General features: G+C 43.3%; 1 protein-coding gene and 1 non-coding gene across 5 annotated transcripts; one reads left to right on the top strand and one right to left on the bottom strand.

Moving 5' to 3' along the window:
• Positions 1-6,268: 6,268 nt before the first annotated feature.
• TRNAV-AAC (transfer RNA valine (anticodon AAC)) lies at positions 6,269-6,341 on the bottom strand. The gene has a single exon. It is a non-coding gene; the product is annotated as a tRNA-Val (tRNA).
• A 3,213-nt stretch (positions 6,342-9,554) lies between these two features.
• Positions 9,555-14,446, top strand: ACTRT3 (actin related protein T3). 4 transcript variants are annotated; one of them, XM_075068953.1, is made up of 3 exons: positions 9,555-9,757; positions 13,528-13,932; positions 14,119-14,446. In XM_075068953.1, exons 1-3 carry the CDS (start codon positions 9,555-9,557, stop codon positions 14,444-14,446), a joined length of 936 nt encoding a protein of 311 aa, XP_074925054.1. The 4 variants fall into 4 exon arrangements, with proteins under 4 accessions (XP_074925054.1, XP_074925053.1, XP_032639607.1 ...); XM_075068952.1 differs by having other exon boundaries at positions 13,528-13,576; positions 13,688-14,446; XM_032783716.1 differs by having other exon boundaries at positions 13,528-14,446.
• The last annotated feature ends 843 nt before the right edge of the window (positions 14,447-15,289 follow it).

A 15,289-nucleotide genomic window follows, 5' to 3' on the forward strand; every position in this document is an offset into this window, starting at 1 on the left:
GCGGAGCGTGGACAACAATCCCATCGTGCACGCCAGCACCGCAAACGGAATCCCGAGTCAGCAGGAGCAGTGCACGGTGGAAATGTAGTCCCGGCAAGGCTGCCCTTCTAATCAGTGGGGTGTCGGGTCTTGTGGGTGCCCGAAATGGCCTCCAACGCCGAGATCTGGCAGCTCGTGTTACAAAGTCTAGGTAGCTTGTTCCCTCGTGTATTTACAAAGGAGCAGGGCCCAAGCTGCAGATGAACTTGACTAAGTGGATAGTTTACCAGTTACACAATACGCCATACTAGTATACCCCCACAAGGGTACATCTTATTCTGCTGTTCGAGTGGCTTTTCAGGTTAGCTTAAACTTCTTCCCAAGAAACACTGAAAAATTCACACCTTGCCTTAAACTGGTGCGGGAGCAGGAGCCTTCCTGTGTAGATATGACCCCTTAAAGCAAGGAGCAACCTGAATTTAAGATCCAGATCTCAAGCCATGATTCAGCGAGTCTGGTTCCAGATGGTTGGCTTACCCTTTCTCTAGCAAAAACATATAGAACTTTTAAAACATAGTTTCAGGATGTAGATTCCAGTGTGGAATATGTCTTCTGAGACACACAGTCACATGCATACATATGTTCAAACAAGAACACACAGGCACACAGACATGCACAAAGAAACATGCACATAGGACCACGTGCACACCACTCACAATAACTGTTACAGTTTTAGTAAAATCTGATTAGTTAGATCTTCTCAGATGATTGTGCAGCTCCTCTTGGTCTCCTTTGCCTCATCTAGAAAGGGAAATTATAGGTCTTTATTTCTGACTTTATGCTACCTCTCAGCTATCTTATCTGTAAATGATGGGAATGTGTTTGCTTCTCTCCATACTGGGATTTGAGGCCATGGTCAATAATTAAAGTTGTGAAGGCACAGAAATATTAAATGCAGTTTGAAGAAATGAGCTCCTGGATGTCAACCTGGTGCCCGTTCCCCTAAGAATACTTTATCAGAGAGATGTGCACTTGTCTCTCTATCTCTACCTCTTTCATCTCTGCCTGAGAGAGGTGACCAGGAATATAGATCATCTGTACAGTGTGATAACTTCCTATTGACTAGGAGCTTGATCTTGGTGCAGACACTGCATTTAATTGGGGTATTCAACTGAATGTTCATGTTTCATCAACGACTTAGATGTTGACATAGAAAGTACGCTTATTAAGTTGCAGATGATACCAAACTGGGAGGATTGCAACTGCTGGAGGACAGGGTCAAAATTCAAAATGATCTGGACAAATTGGAGAAATGGTCTGAGGTAACCGGATGAAGTTCAATAAAGACAAATGCAAAGTGCTCCACTTAGGAAGGGACAATCAGTTCACACATACAGAATGGGAAGAGACTGTCTAGGGAAGGAGTATGGCAAAGAGATCTAGGGGCATAGTGGCACAAGCTAAATATGAGTCAACAGGTGTGATAGTGTTGCAAAAAAGCAAATGTGATCTGGGATGCATTAACAGGTGTGTTGTAAACAAGACACGAGAAGTCATTCTTCTGCTTTACTCTGCGCTGGTTAGCCTCAACTGGAGTATTGTGTCCAGTTCTGGCACCGCATTTCAAGAAAGATGTGGAGAAATTGGAGAGGGTCCAAGAAGGCAACACAGAATGATTAAAGGTCTTGAGAAGATGACCTATGAAGAAGTCTGAAAGAATTGGGTTTATTAAGTTTGGAAGAGAGAGACTGAGAGGACATGATAGCAGTTTTCAGGTATCTAAAAGGCGTCATCAGGAGGAGGAGAAACTTGTTCACCTTAGCCTCTAATGATTAGAACAAGAAGCAATGGCTTAAACTGCATCAAGGAGATTTAGGTTGGATATTAGGAAAAGTTCCTAACTGTCAGGGTAGTTAAACCACGGAATAAATTGCCCTAGAGAGGTTGTGCTGGAATCTCCATCTCTGGAGATATTTAAGAGTAGGTTAGATAAATGTCTATCAGGGATGGTCTAGACAGTATTTGGTCCTACCGTGAAGGCAGGGGACTGGACTCGATGACCTCTTGAGGTCCCTTCCAGTCCTAGAGTCTATGAATCTATGAGGATTCTTAACTCCTCCTCCCTCTTCCCCACTCATGTTTCCATATGTTTGCACAAAAATTATTATAGTTATGACTTATTTAAAAAAAAAAAGGTCATGGGAGAGAGGGGAAACCTCTTGATCAAATGAGTTTAAATTTGCACCATAAACTAGACAGGTTGCTTAATTAGCTGGCACTACCATTTTCAAACGGATATGATGATGTATATGGATGTTAGGGAGGCTGCAAAGTCCTGCTTTAAACAAACACTACATTGCAACTGTCACAGTTACTGTGCTAAATGCACATCTGACTCCTCTCAGACTCATTGAGTGCAGACACACACACCCCCTTAGGTCTTGTGCCTCATGTCATCACCTTTCTTGGGATGGAATCATGGGATTTTTCCACTCTACTGCCAGGCCCTGGCTGCAGTTCCTGGTTATTGTGGTTACCTCAGAAAGTCTGACTTATGTTCAGCACTTGCAGTTTTCTTCCCTCTAGGAGCAATGACCATAGTAACCAGTGACAAGACAGTCTTCTTAAAACGAAGTATTATTTAAGGATAAAGCATTTCAGATAAAACATTTATTAAAACTATAGACTGTATGCATGTCTAGCTTAACAGGCATCTAACAATCTCCTCTTTGGGGAACCTAGTAAATCTAACTTCCTACAGACTCTTTTTCAAACCTCCTCTTTGTGTCACTTTTTTTCCCCAGGCAGCTGCTGGAACTGACCCCTTTCCTCTCACCTTTTAACTGTTTAGATCTGGTCTACATAGCAAGTTAGGGCAGCTCAACTACATCACTCAGGTGTATGAAAAACCCTCTGTAAGTCCTCGTATAGACAGGGAAAGAATTCTTCCATTGACCTATCTGCTGCCTCTCAGGGAGATGGATTACCTATACCAACAAGAGAACCACCCCCATCCGCATAGATAGTGTCTACACTAAAATGCTCTGTGGCACCACTGTAGCTTTTTAAGTGTAGACAAGCCCTTTGTGTTCTTTTGATCTCTAGGCTCCCAACATGGAAAAACAACTGTGTCATGTCAAACTGGAGTCTGGAATTACACCATTCTGTTGTAACTGCCCTCCCCCCACCCATGTTTGCTGGGAAATTATTTATCTGGATCCATTGTATTTCTTTCTGCTTGTTTTTCCCACAGCCCCTTATTAAGTTAGAACAATACATTCAAACAGGAAATTTGAATAACCCACCATAATTCTACAGTAACTTTATCTCACTGACTAGGTCACATACAGTGTTTATAAAATTATTACATCTCAGTATCTTTAATTTATTACATAGTATTTTTAATGTCACAGCATTTTAATGTCATATTTACATGTCACAGCAACTATAACTAAAATGCATCTGTGGCTGACCCATAAATAGGAAAAGACTTTCACAGATCCATTAAGGGAATCTTAATTGGGATGGTCTAGGGTTAATGCAGATAATTAAATATTTAATTAAGCCAGTAGAATACTCTATTTTAAAGGTTCCATTTTACTAGGTGAACTAAATTAAATTCAGTTTTATTTGCTGTTAAAAAAATTGAGTTGCCTGGCATGTCTCTTCAGTTCTGTTGCTTTTGTTACCAATGTCCCTGCATTTCATATATCAATAATATGAATGAAAGTGACAATATTACAATAGTTATTTAATAGAAATAATATTGCCTGTCAAAGGTTCAGACAGTGCATTTTAGGCTAATTGTCTGACAAAGATAGCAAGATATGTAAGCCCCCTATCTACCCTCTAAATATATGCACACAATTACAATTTCTTGTTGAAAATCTAACGGCCAAGTGTATTATCACAATATATTATTTTAACAATTGTTTCCATTATTATCATTGCAAAGTAACCTATTTGTTACATTCATTTTATTATTGCTTCCTCTGTTATTATTTGTTGTTTACTGAGGACCATCAGAGTTGTGAGTTCAATCCTTGAGGGGGCCATTCAGGGATCTGGGGCAAGGGTAGGCAACCTATGGCACGTGTGCTGAAGGCAGCAAGTGAGCTGATTTTCAGTGGCACTCACATTGCCCGGGGCCTGGCTACTGGTCTGGGGGGGCTCTGCATTTTAATTTTAAATGAAGCTTCTTAAACATTTTTAAAACCTTATTTACTTTACACACAACAATAGTTTAGTTATATGTTATAGACTTATAGAAAGAGACCTTCTAAACACGTTAAAATATATTACTGGCATGTGAAACCTTAAATTAGAGTGAATAAATGAAGACTCGGCACACCACTTCTGAAAGGTTGCTGACCCCTGGTCTGTGGGTTCGACTAGATGACCTCCTGAGGTCCCTTCCAACCCTGATATTCTATAATACCCTCATATCTCAATGTTTTGCACCATTTCCTTTACACATAGGAAAATATGGTCCCTGCCCAAAAGAGCATATATGCTAAGGCTCCAATCATGCAAGTGTCTATGCACATGAGCAATTTTACTTGAACATAATGGGACTACTCTGAGGAATAAAGCTGTGTGTGTGTGTGTGTGTAAAAATGTTTGCTTGGTCAGAGCATGCATTAGACAAATACAGGGGAGTGGCATCATAGGCACATTTAACTTACGCAATTTTAACTATACGCGCTTACAAAAACAAGAAAAATAACAATTTAAATACTGTACCTGTAGTGTGGGCGATTCCGCCTGCCATTCCACTCAATGAGCATTTGACTATATGTGATTTTCACCTTATGTGCTGACTTCAGAACCTAATTCCTGCATAAGATGCAACTCCCCTGTAATATATTGAAACAAAGAACGTACCAGCCTTTTCTTTCTTTCTTTAATGTTAGACAAATTTCATTTGGGAGGCAGGCCAGTCCTCGCCCACAGACAACCCACCAACCTTAAGCATATTTTCACCAGCACCACACACCACAACATAGTAACTCTAACTCAAGAACCAATCCATGCAACAAACCTCTATGCCAACTCTGCCCACATATTTACATCAGAGACACCATCACAGGACCTAACCAGATCAGCCACACCATCACTGGTTCATTCCCATGTCCACCAACATAATATAAGCCATCATGTGCCAGCAATGTTGATTTCTTTCTTGGGCTTGTCTTGCAGCAGGAGGCTTCTGGGTACACTTCTGGCTCTGTATTCCTCCTGCTGCAAGACAAGCCCAAATTGGACAGTCACTACGTAAAAGGATAAAGGGACAAGTCAAATATTAGGAATGGCAATGTACAAAAACCCGTAGGAGAACACTTCAGTTTCTCTGGACACACACTAGCAGATTTAAAGGTAGCCATCCTGTAGCAAAAAAACATCAGGACCAAACTTCAAAGAGAAACTGCTGAGCTTCAGTTCATTTGCAAATTTGATGCCATCAGCTCAGGATTAAACAAAGGCTGTGAATGGCTTGCCAACTACAAAAGCACTTTCTCCTCCCTTGGTGTTCACACCTCAACTGCTAGAAGAGGGCCTCATCCTCCCTGATTAAACTAACCTCATTATCTCTACACTGATTCTTGCTTGCATATTTATATCTGCCTCTGGAAATTTCCACTACATTCATCCCATGAAGTGGGTATTCACCCATGAAAGCTCATGCTCCAATGCGTCTGTTAGTCTATAAGGTGCCATAGGACTCTTTGTCGCTTTTTAGGGATCCAGACTAAATGGTGACCCCTCTGGTACTTGACAAATTTAATTGTTAACAAAGAAAGACGAGCAAAGTAATAAGCTGTTTAACATTATTAATTACTTTCAGGGCTTTGATATTGGCCTTATGCTCTTCTCATATATGAGGTATAATATCATTACAAAATGCACATAACTGAAACCTAAAATGGTGCTTAAAACTTTAATCAGCTGCAAATTGTGTATTTTTGCACTCATTTAAAAATAATCTAAAAAAACTATTAATTTGAAACAGATTCACTAGTGTACATTCAAGTGTTAATTATTAAAACAACAGCAACAACAACAAACCAGACAGCTGCCTGGTCAATGCTATCAAGCATTTAACTTACTTTTTCAAAGAGCTCATCCTGGCAAAATGAAAGAATTAAAATGGTACCAGTCAAAGAGATTTTAAACTGCCTCTTTTGGAAATGTACACCTTTTTCCCCCTAATGCAACAGTATCCAATGTAGTTAATATATTTAAAAGAAGTTTTAAAAAACAAATTTACAACAAGGTGTATTTACAAAACTGTTTCCGCCCGGTTTCGAACCGGGGACCTTTCGCGTGTTAGGCGAACGTGATAACCACTACACTACGGAAACTTATTTGAGCAAAAGGTGTGAAACTGTCTCTTTTAGTAACATGCTGGAGAACCCTGCGTGCTCTAGTAAAAGTTGTAATGTGTGGGATCTTTATTTGCAACGTTAGTGCCTGAAACCGGCACATTTACTGGGGAAGCAACCCCTGCCTAGATTCACGTGGAGGACATGTGCCTCTGACCAGGTCTCCAAGCCCTCAGGGGAGCTCCTGACACAAATATGGGTCAGACTGACCAAAAATTGCCCGAAGCACCCCAGTGAAAACACTTTGTGTGTGTGTTGGGGGGGGGCGGGGTGATGATCGCGCTCCCCGGGGTGGGCCACCGCAACAGGGCTCCACGCGACTGCGCTTTCGGAGCATGCACGGCCCCCGCAGTGACTATGGATTGGCCCCTCTGGTCCACGCACTGTACCCCCAACCCATCAGGCATGGCATCCTAGCGCTAAAATCCGGCACTAGGAGGAGCGTTAAATCAGAAAGCAAACTGTGCCCCCCCTCACATCCCTGCCCTAATGTTTGTGTCTAAACAATGCAGCATTGTGTCACTAAATAGTGGAAGTTATGGTTCTGATCCTGCAATTAGATGCACATGGGTGGGAGGGCCCCGATAGCCACCTACACAGACCCAGTTACAAAATCCTGGCCTTAATTTGTAGATCCAAGAAAAAAAGAACATTATAGCAACAAGAGGGGAACATTTCTAAAATAAAAAGCTGAAAAGAGCTATAAGAAGAAAAATAATTAAGTTGTATTTATATTAGCAATAACATATACCTACAGTGTCTTTAATCCCAAAGAATAACAAATCCCATTACAAAATTAACAAATTGATATGCAAACTATATATAGAAATCACTTCATTCACCTCAGAAATGCAACCATCTTTGGGATGAAATTGATCCACTGTTTAACAATACCACTCAGTTTAGAGGAAGTAAAGAAGACTGCCCAGTTAAAACTATATTGGGAACCTAGACTGCAAAATGCAATTGCCTGGGTTGGAATTTGTCTTGGACACAATGGTTAACATCTTGACGCTTACGAAAAGTGTCTTGGACTCTTTAATTACCTCAAATCATCAAGACCTCATATCTCATATATTAAATTAAGCTGCTAGGAGCTGCCTTAGGCAAAAGCAAAATAGGTATCTACTGAAACTTGTATTGGGAACCCAGAGAATTAATTTAGTACTCTGTGGATTTGTCCAGCCACCCTTTCAAGCAACAGAACAAGGAGAGATTCCCTGCCACTTCCAGAGCAAAGTTTGGGTCTGCCCACATGCAGGACCGGCGCTTCCATTTAGGCAACCTAGGCAGTCGCCTAGGGGGCCAGGATTTGGGGGGGCAGCAATTCAGCAGTGGGGGATCCTTCGATGCTCCAGGTCTTCAGTGGCAATTCTGCGGCGGGTCCTTCACTCGCTCTGGGACCCGCCGCTGAAGTGCCCCAAAGACCGAGAGCGCGGAAGGACCCCCCCCGGCCGCAGAATTGCTGCCGACCGGGAGCGCGGAACGACCCCCGCCTAGGGCCCCAAAAACCCTGGTGCCGCTCCTGCCCACATGATGATGGCAGGCTTGCCAGTTTCAAGGTGCTGCCTGCCCTAGAGGCATGTTAGAAGATTTCATTACTGACTCAGAGGGAAAAGTCCCACTACCAGAATCAACACCATCAATTCCCAGGGGCAACTTTCAGATCCTGCACCTCCCTAGCAGATTATTCTAATTATTTTATTAATAAAATTTAAAAACAAAAACCCTACCCCATTCAAATATTGTACCTTAAAAAGGAGGGACCCCCAGGCATGTTGTTATTGCTCTTAGTTTTCATGTGGAATGCAGTAAGGCACTCAGCTACTACAATGACAGGTAGCAAGTTAAATCCTGGGGCTCTAAGCCAGCTCCTCCAACAGTTAGGGAGTTTCCCATGCAGGTAGTGAACAGGCTGGACTTGTCTTAGGGTACGTCTACACTGCACGATTATTTCGAATTAGCTTAAACCGATATTACAAAACAGATCTAATAAAATCGGTTTAGCGCGTCCACAGTGGGATCCCGAAATCGATCGTTTGCATCCATGGTCCAAAGCTACCATCGATTTCAGGAGCGGTGCACTGTGGGTAGCTGTTCCTCAGCTATCCCATAGTTCCCACTTCCGTGTTGAGAGCACAGTGCCTGATGGGGCAGAAAACATTTCCCCGGGGGGTGCTGGGTACAGCCTCACCCCTCCCTTTGTGGAAGGCAGCAGCAACCCTTTGGCCGCCTTTTCTCGCGGACGTGCATATTGGAGGCAAACGCCATACACAGCAATCTTCCCTTTTTTTTCACGTGGTGGGGGGGGGATAACTGACGGAGCTGTTCCCTGAACCACGCCAGCACCACTGTGTTTGAACCTACAGGCACCATTTGCGTCAGCTCAGCCAATAAATGCAAACAATTTTCAGAGGACTGCTGTGGGCTTGTGGGATAGGGAGTCCTCCAGTACCCCCTCCCTCCCTTCATGAGCTCCATTTGAGTCTCTGGCTTTCCCTTACGCTTGTCCCACGCAAGCGCTGTTTGTATCCTTGGAGTTTTTATTCAAACGCTTTGCATTTCGTGTTCTGTAATTGGACTGGATACAAAGATTTGTCTCCCATAACAGCGATCAGACTAGTATCTCCGTACGGTCTATGCTGGAGCTCTTTTTCGATTTCAGACTGCATCGCAGCCCGTGCTGACCAGTAGCTCCACGCTGGGCAAGCCAGAAATGTAATTCAAAAGTTCGCGGGGCTTTTCCTGTTTTACCTGCCCGCTGCATCCGAGTTCAATTGCTGCCAGAACGTCAGTGCTGACTGGGATTGCCGCCGTGGAGCCAATAACGTCGATTTCCGTCCACCGAACCCTAATCTGAGTTTGCTATCGATTTTTAGCGCTACTCCTTCGATTTGGGGAGGAGTTTCCGAAATCGATTTAAGAGCCGTTTACTCGATATTAATGACGACGTCGTGTGAACGGATACAGCGTTAAATCGGTATATCGGCCATTAAACCGATTTAAAGTCGCAGTGTAGACCTGGCCTTAGCTTGATAAGGGCTGAGGGGGTGTCTTAGCAACAAGGGCACTGCTGCTGTATGTGCCTTTGTCACAATAGGAGGGGATTATCACATGAAGGGGAAGTTGCTGGCCCCCACCACTCCCCAGTGGCCTGAGTGGGAAGTGGCAGGTGGAAAGCCACCTCCTGAGATGGGGGATATGTTACCGGCTGTGGTTATAGACAATGGTTCAGGCCTGATCAAGGCAGGCATAGCTGGGGACAAGGAACCACGTTTCATCTACAGCAACATAACAGGCCGGCCTAAAGCCAAGTCCGTGATGCTGGGGGCAGGCCAGAAGGACCTTTACATTGGGGATGAGGCACAGGCCAAGCGGGGGATCCTCTCCATCAGGTATCAGAGAGTGGCGGGAGCTAGGCCTGGGGAAATGAGGGGAGCAGGCCAAGGAGCGGGTCCTCTCCACCTGGTCTAAAGAGGGGGACATGGAAAGTGGGTAGGGAGCAGGTCAAGTGTGGGGGGGTTCTATTCATTGGGAGGGGGAAGGATAGCTCAATGGTTTGCACTTTCACTTACTAAACTTAGGGTTGCAAGCTCAATCTTTGAGGGAGCCACTTAGGGATCAGGGGCAAAATCAGTACTTGGTCCTGCTGGTAAAGGCAGGGAGCCGGACTCCATGACCTTTCAGAGTCAGTTCTATGAGATAGGCATATCTTTATATATTATTTAGGTAGGAAAGGAGACGATGGGAGTCCTACCCAAGGTGGGTTGGTTTAGTGAAGAATGTGTCCATCAGGTACTGAGAAGGGAGGAGGAGCCATCCCTGCTCACACAGGAGAAGCATGCCAAGCAGGGTTGGGGAGGCCCTGCCATCAGGTACCATTAGCCTTGTGGGAAGGAAGGTTGTGAAGCAGCAGTTAAGTGGATGCAGGGTGAGCTGGGAGAGGAAAGCTGGCATCTGAACAAGGAGGGAGCATTGCCTCAGACAGCAGTCTCCTTTGCAGGCCTGTCCTCATGGAGAGAGTTTGGTACAGGACAGAGAAAAAGTTTTCCTCTGTGCCAGTCACTTAAATGTTTGATCATGGAAAGTGCTGCAAAAGGAAATTGTGAAGGAACCTGCAGCGTCTTTTCCAAATGAAAGGCTGTTGCTATTGGCTTTTGCTTTGCACAGACTAATACAGGTATCCCAAAGGTAAACATGAGTCAAGGCCAAACAAGGTCAAAAAGTGGGAGGGAGAACAAAACAAGGGAGAAAGAGCAGAGACTAACAGAGGAGGCTGGAAGTGCAGAAAAGAAGGGAAGATGGCCACAGAAACAAAGAGAGAGAGGGTAGAGACAGAGAAAGATGCATCTCAAATTCTGTGCAGTTCGACTGCAGCGGCTTTTGCGCCCAGTGTGAAGGTTTCCAAAGGGCATGGGGAAGTGTGCAAAACAGGCTCTTCTGACATGTAGCTACATTAGTGCATTTGGGTATGAAAGCCACATTGCAAACACCTATTATGCTTGAAACACACTTCATGTCCACACACAAAAGCAGTGGCAGGAGGGCACTGCTGCACAGTTGTACTTCCCAAGCACCATTGTATCCTGCATCCCCCTTCCCTATTGCACTGCTAATGTAGACAGAAAATGCTGTAATTGCAGCTGCACATTTTCATAGGCCTAGGCTGCAGCTACACACAATAATACACTACTGCTCTTGTAATCTCTTTAGCTGTTGCAATGTACAGTGTTTCTTGTATTCCAAACTATATGCCTGTGATAAATTACTGACGTGTCTATTATTTTTACACATGAGAGTTTTCTGTTTAATAAGGTGCGATGCATGCAGTGTTCCTGATTTTCTTGTTTAAAAAAATAGAGAAGCTTCAATGAAGCATGCGCTACTTTGTATATTGAAATACACTGCCTTATACAGTTCCAGTTTTCTTTTAAATGGTATAGCACTTCTCCAGTTATGGATAACTCCTACAAAACACTGATTTAGGGGCCTGTGCTGGAAACATTGCACCCATTTTACAGTAGAAGTACAATGATGGAAAGGAGTGGTGTGACATGCTGAACAAGTTTATATTAGCCAAGATGGCTGGTTTGTGGACACACTGCACCATTACAATTTACAGCGGTTCTGCAGTTCTCTCTGATGTAGATAAAGCTATTGATTGATAGTGCACCTACAATAGGTGGGAAGGTTGTGTAGGGAGCTGTAGCAGGGAGAGGAGTGAAAGGAGGGAATAGGAAAAGCTCTGGGTTAGGAGAAGAAAAATTCAAGGGATCTGGTGGAGAAAAGGAAGCACTAAAAGAAGAACAAGAAAAACTGGGGAGAATGAAAACAAAGAACAGACTGGAAAATTGGACACAATGAAGAGTAAAAAAGGAGACCGAAAAAGGAAAGATAAATACATTGATCTCTCAGGACTTGTCTAGACTAGTTTACCAATTAGTTCAAATTAGCAAATGTGAGTGTAAAGTGTTAAACTAAATACTCCACAGACATTTTTTTTCTGGATACAAATGGTTACACTTTACTTTAGGACTTAGCCCAGGGTAAACCACAAACAACCAATTCCCTCAAACAAAAACAGTACTACAAATTCTAGTCTAGACAAACCCACAACCTGGGCAGGACTGGAATTTAAAGACAAAGGTTACTAGCACTTTATGACTGCAAGGAAAATTTGAATGTGAAAACTGGGCTGTCTTTGGTGTGACCCATGCAGAAACTTGCACTGATATAATGAAACTAGTTTTAATGAATACCTTTCGTTATTTCCATGCAATTCACATACACACACACACACACACTTGCACACACACTTTACATGGAATAACAAAAGATGTGAATTAAAACCTTACATTGATGGAGGCTGAGTCTACACTACATGGTTATGCTGCTATAATCTCGGTAATGTAGACATGGTCTGTTTGTTCTCTCACACAACCACATGCAATACACATAATACCCTGTTGAACTCTTCGCCTACATGGTGCTAGTTTCTGGGCAGACTCTATTAGGCTTTGCTTTAGGTGTGGCCTCTTAAATGACCCTTACCATTATCTTAAGTGAAGAGAGTGTTCACACTCATCAATCTCAATGAGTTTTTAATTCAACCCATAATAAGGCTTCCCCCAGAGCATAATATTAGTATGAGGCAAATTTCTGAGTAGACCAGCCCTTCTTGTCTCTCCAGCCAGCCAGCCTGAAACAACTTTAGAGAGCTACAAACTGCTTCTTTTCAGTGTCAACACCGAGGACAGTATAGGGCCAGAATCCATGCACTGCAACTTGTGCCAGTTCAAAAAGTGTGCGTAATAGGTTTAAAATTCTACTAAATCAGAAAAGTAGCATGTTGCACCCACGTTGTAGTCACTAAACTCTGGTGTAGATGACTGCACAAGATGCAGGCCAATAGAGAATCTGGTCTTCAGTTTCTGCCTACCACTGCTAATGCTAGTTCAGCTCCACTGGTATTAGCAATGTTGGGGGAACTACCATAGACCACTGCCACCAGCGGTGTTTTAAATACCTAATTATCTAGCCCTCTCCAGATCATAATTAATCAACATGGTTTTTAAAACACTGCCAGCACCCAGTGTAAGCTAAGGCTGCCAACAGTGATGGTGAATTTTTGCAAGATTTCTCTAGTGTAGACAAAGCTAATGTCTGGGACTTCCAAGAATCTTTAATCATCTTTCTCTACCCTTTACACTCTCTATACGTGTTGAGTGCTATCAGAGAGTAAGGTAAATCTTCTAGCTACTAATCTACTGGATGAATTTTTGAGGGCTAGCAGAAGAAATACTCCCACAATAATGTTTAATAAACATACATTATCAATAGTGAAATTAATAAATTGTAAAGATTCATATTGAACTTTTCAGTAATATTTTTAAAATAATGTTTAGATACTTTTTAAAATGTAGGTCCTAATCCTGCAAGGTGCTACATCCCTTCTTAGATGTGCTGAGAGTCAGCAGCTCTAGGAGGCAATCAACTTTCTTTAGCCCAGGCCATTATTAATTTTATTTTTCAAGGAAACACTAGTGACTTAGAATTTTATATGCAGTACACTTCATGAAATGATATACTTGGGAAACACCTGACAAGTTGAACCTGGTAAATGGTGAAGGCTCCTTTGTTTTTTGTCTGCTTGAATCCCATGCAGGTATCCAGTGGAGCATGGGATTGTCACATCTTGGGCGGACATGGAGGCTGTGTGGAAGAATGTCTATGACCATGACCTGAAGATGAAGGCAAGTGAGCGACCAGCTCTGTTCACCGAGGCACCACTCAACCCACTGGTCAATCGAGAACATATGACAAAGATTCTCTTTGAGCGCTTTGAGGTACCAGCCCTTTATGTGGCCATCCAGGCTGTACTGGCACTTTACGCGTCAGGCCTTACCACGGGCTGTGTGATGGACTCTGGTGATGGCGTTACCCACACTGTACCTATCTTTGAGGGCTACTGCTTGTCCCATGCCGTTCTCCGGCTTGACCTGGCTGGCCGTGATCTTACAGACTACCTGATGAGAATCCTTAAAGAGAGTGGTGTCTCCCTGGTCAGTACAGCTGAAAGGGAGATTGTACGAGACATGAAGGAGAACTTGTGTTATGTGTGTCTGTATCCAGAGGAGGAGTTGGCTAAGAAACCAAGTGAAGTAGAGAAATCCTACAGGCTGCCTGATGGGCAGGTTATTAAAGTCCAGAATCAAAGGTTCCGCTGCCCTGAGACCCTTTTTAGCCCATCTAATATTGGCATGGAGGCCCCAGGGATTGACAAGCTTTGTTTCAACACCATCATGAAGTGTGACATTGACCTAAGGACCAACTTTTTCTCCAACATAATCCTGTCTGGCGGTTCCAGCCTCTTCCCTGGCATGGCTGAGCGCATCACCAAAGAAATAATCCGCATGGTCCCCAGTGACACTGAGGTGAAGGTCATGGCTCCCCCTGACAGGAAGCTCTCTGTTTGGATGGGGGGCTCCATCCTCTCCTCCCTCTCTGCCTTCCAGCAAATGTGGATTACCATGGCAGAGTACAGGGAAATTGGGCCTAACATAGTGCATAGAAAATGCTTCTGAAATCCAGTTGTTTTAAAAAGTGAAAGTGTTGTGGGAAAGAAAAGAACCTCAAATTATAGTAATCCCAAAACTCTAGGAGGCCTACGCCAGTAGTATTTATTTGGCAAAAGACTAATAAAAATCATAACTGGGTGTGCTTGTTCTAGAATATATTTTTATGAATATGTGTAAAATGTTTTGGATTTCTAGTGAAAGTTTTTTACACAAGGACAAAACAGTGTGGAAAACAAGTGAAGTAAATGAAATCGACAGTTTTACAACATGGCTTTTGCAATCTTATTCCATTATTACTGAATGTATGTATAAGTGTAATATCCCCACACTTTCTAACAGACATTTCTGTTATTAAAATGTCATGTTGAGCAGGAAATAACTGAGGGACACAGGACATTGCAATGTTATTATGCACATATTTGGTAGATTATTTTTCCTTTCTTTTGAGTTATGAACACAAAATAAAGAGATCCACTTTGTTTTCCTTTGGCTGGAACTAAGGTCAGACTAAGGGCCTGCCTCATTACGGAAAATTCTCCCTAGAATAGGGTAGAGAATTCTGGCCATGTGGTGCCATTGGAGTGTGTGGGTGAACAGAACAGGTTTCCTGGCCATGTGATTTTTGTGCCTACGGCACAGGTGAGGAAACAACATTACAAGCTGGCTACCTTATACACCGCTGCTAGAACTCGGGTAGACGAGAGAAAAAAAAGAGGCTCTTAGGCCCCGTGGTTTGTTTGTGGGCGGAGTCAGGCATCTCCCATCTCCCGCTAGTGATTTCATTCCCCCTCCGAGCCCCGCAGAGCCAATGGGAACAGAGGGGACTCCCGCTAGCCAATCCATGCGCGG

This window comes from Chelonoidis abingdonii, chromosome 8, assembly GCF_003597395.2.
Source record: "Chelonoidis abingdonii isolate Lonesome George chromosome 8, CheloAbing_2.0, whole genome shotgun sequence".
Classification (NCBI taxonomy): Eukaryota; Metazoa; Chordata; order Testudines; family Testudinidae; genus Chelonoidis; species Chelonoidis abingdonii.

Bases quoted from the DNA above. Each gene is read 5' to 3' on its own strand.
- ACTRT3 (XM_032783716.1), top strand. From the start codon at position 9,555: ATGGGGGATATGTTACCGGCTGTGGTTATAGACAATGGTTCAGGCCTG. The intron at 9,758-13,527 runs GTATCAGAGAGT...AATCCCATGCAG, and splicing joins CGGGGGATCCTCTCCATCAG to GTATCCAGTGGAGCATGGGA.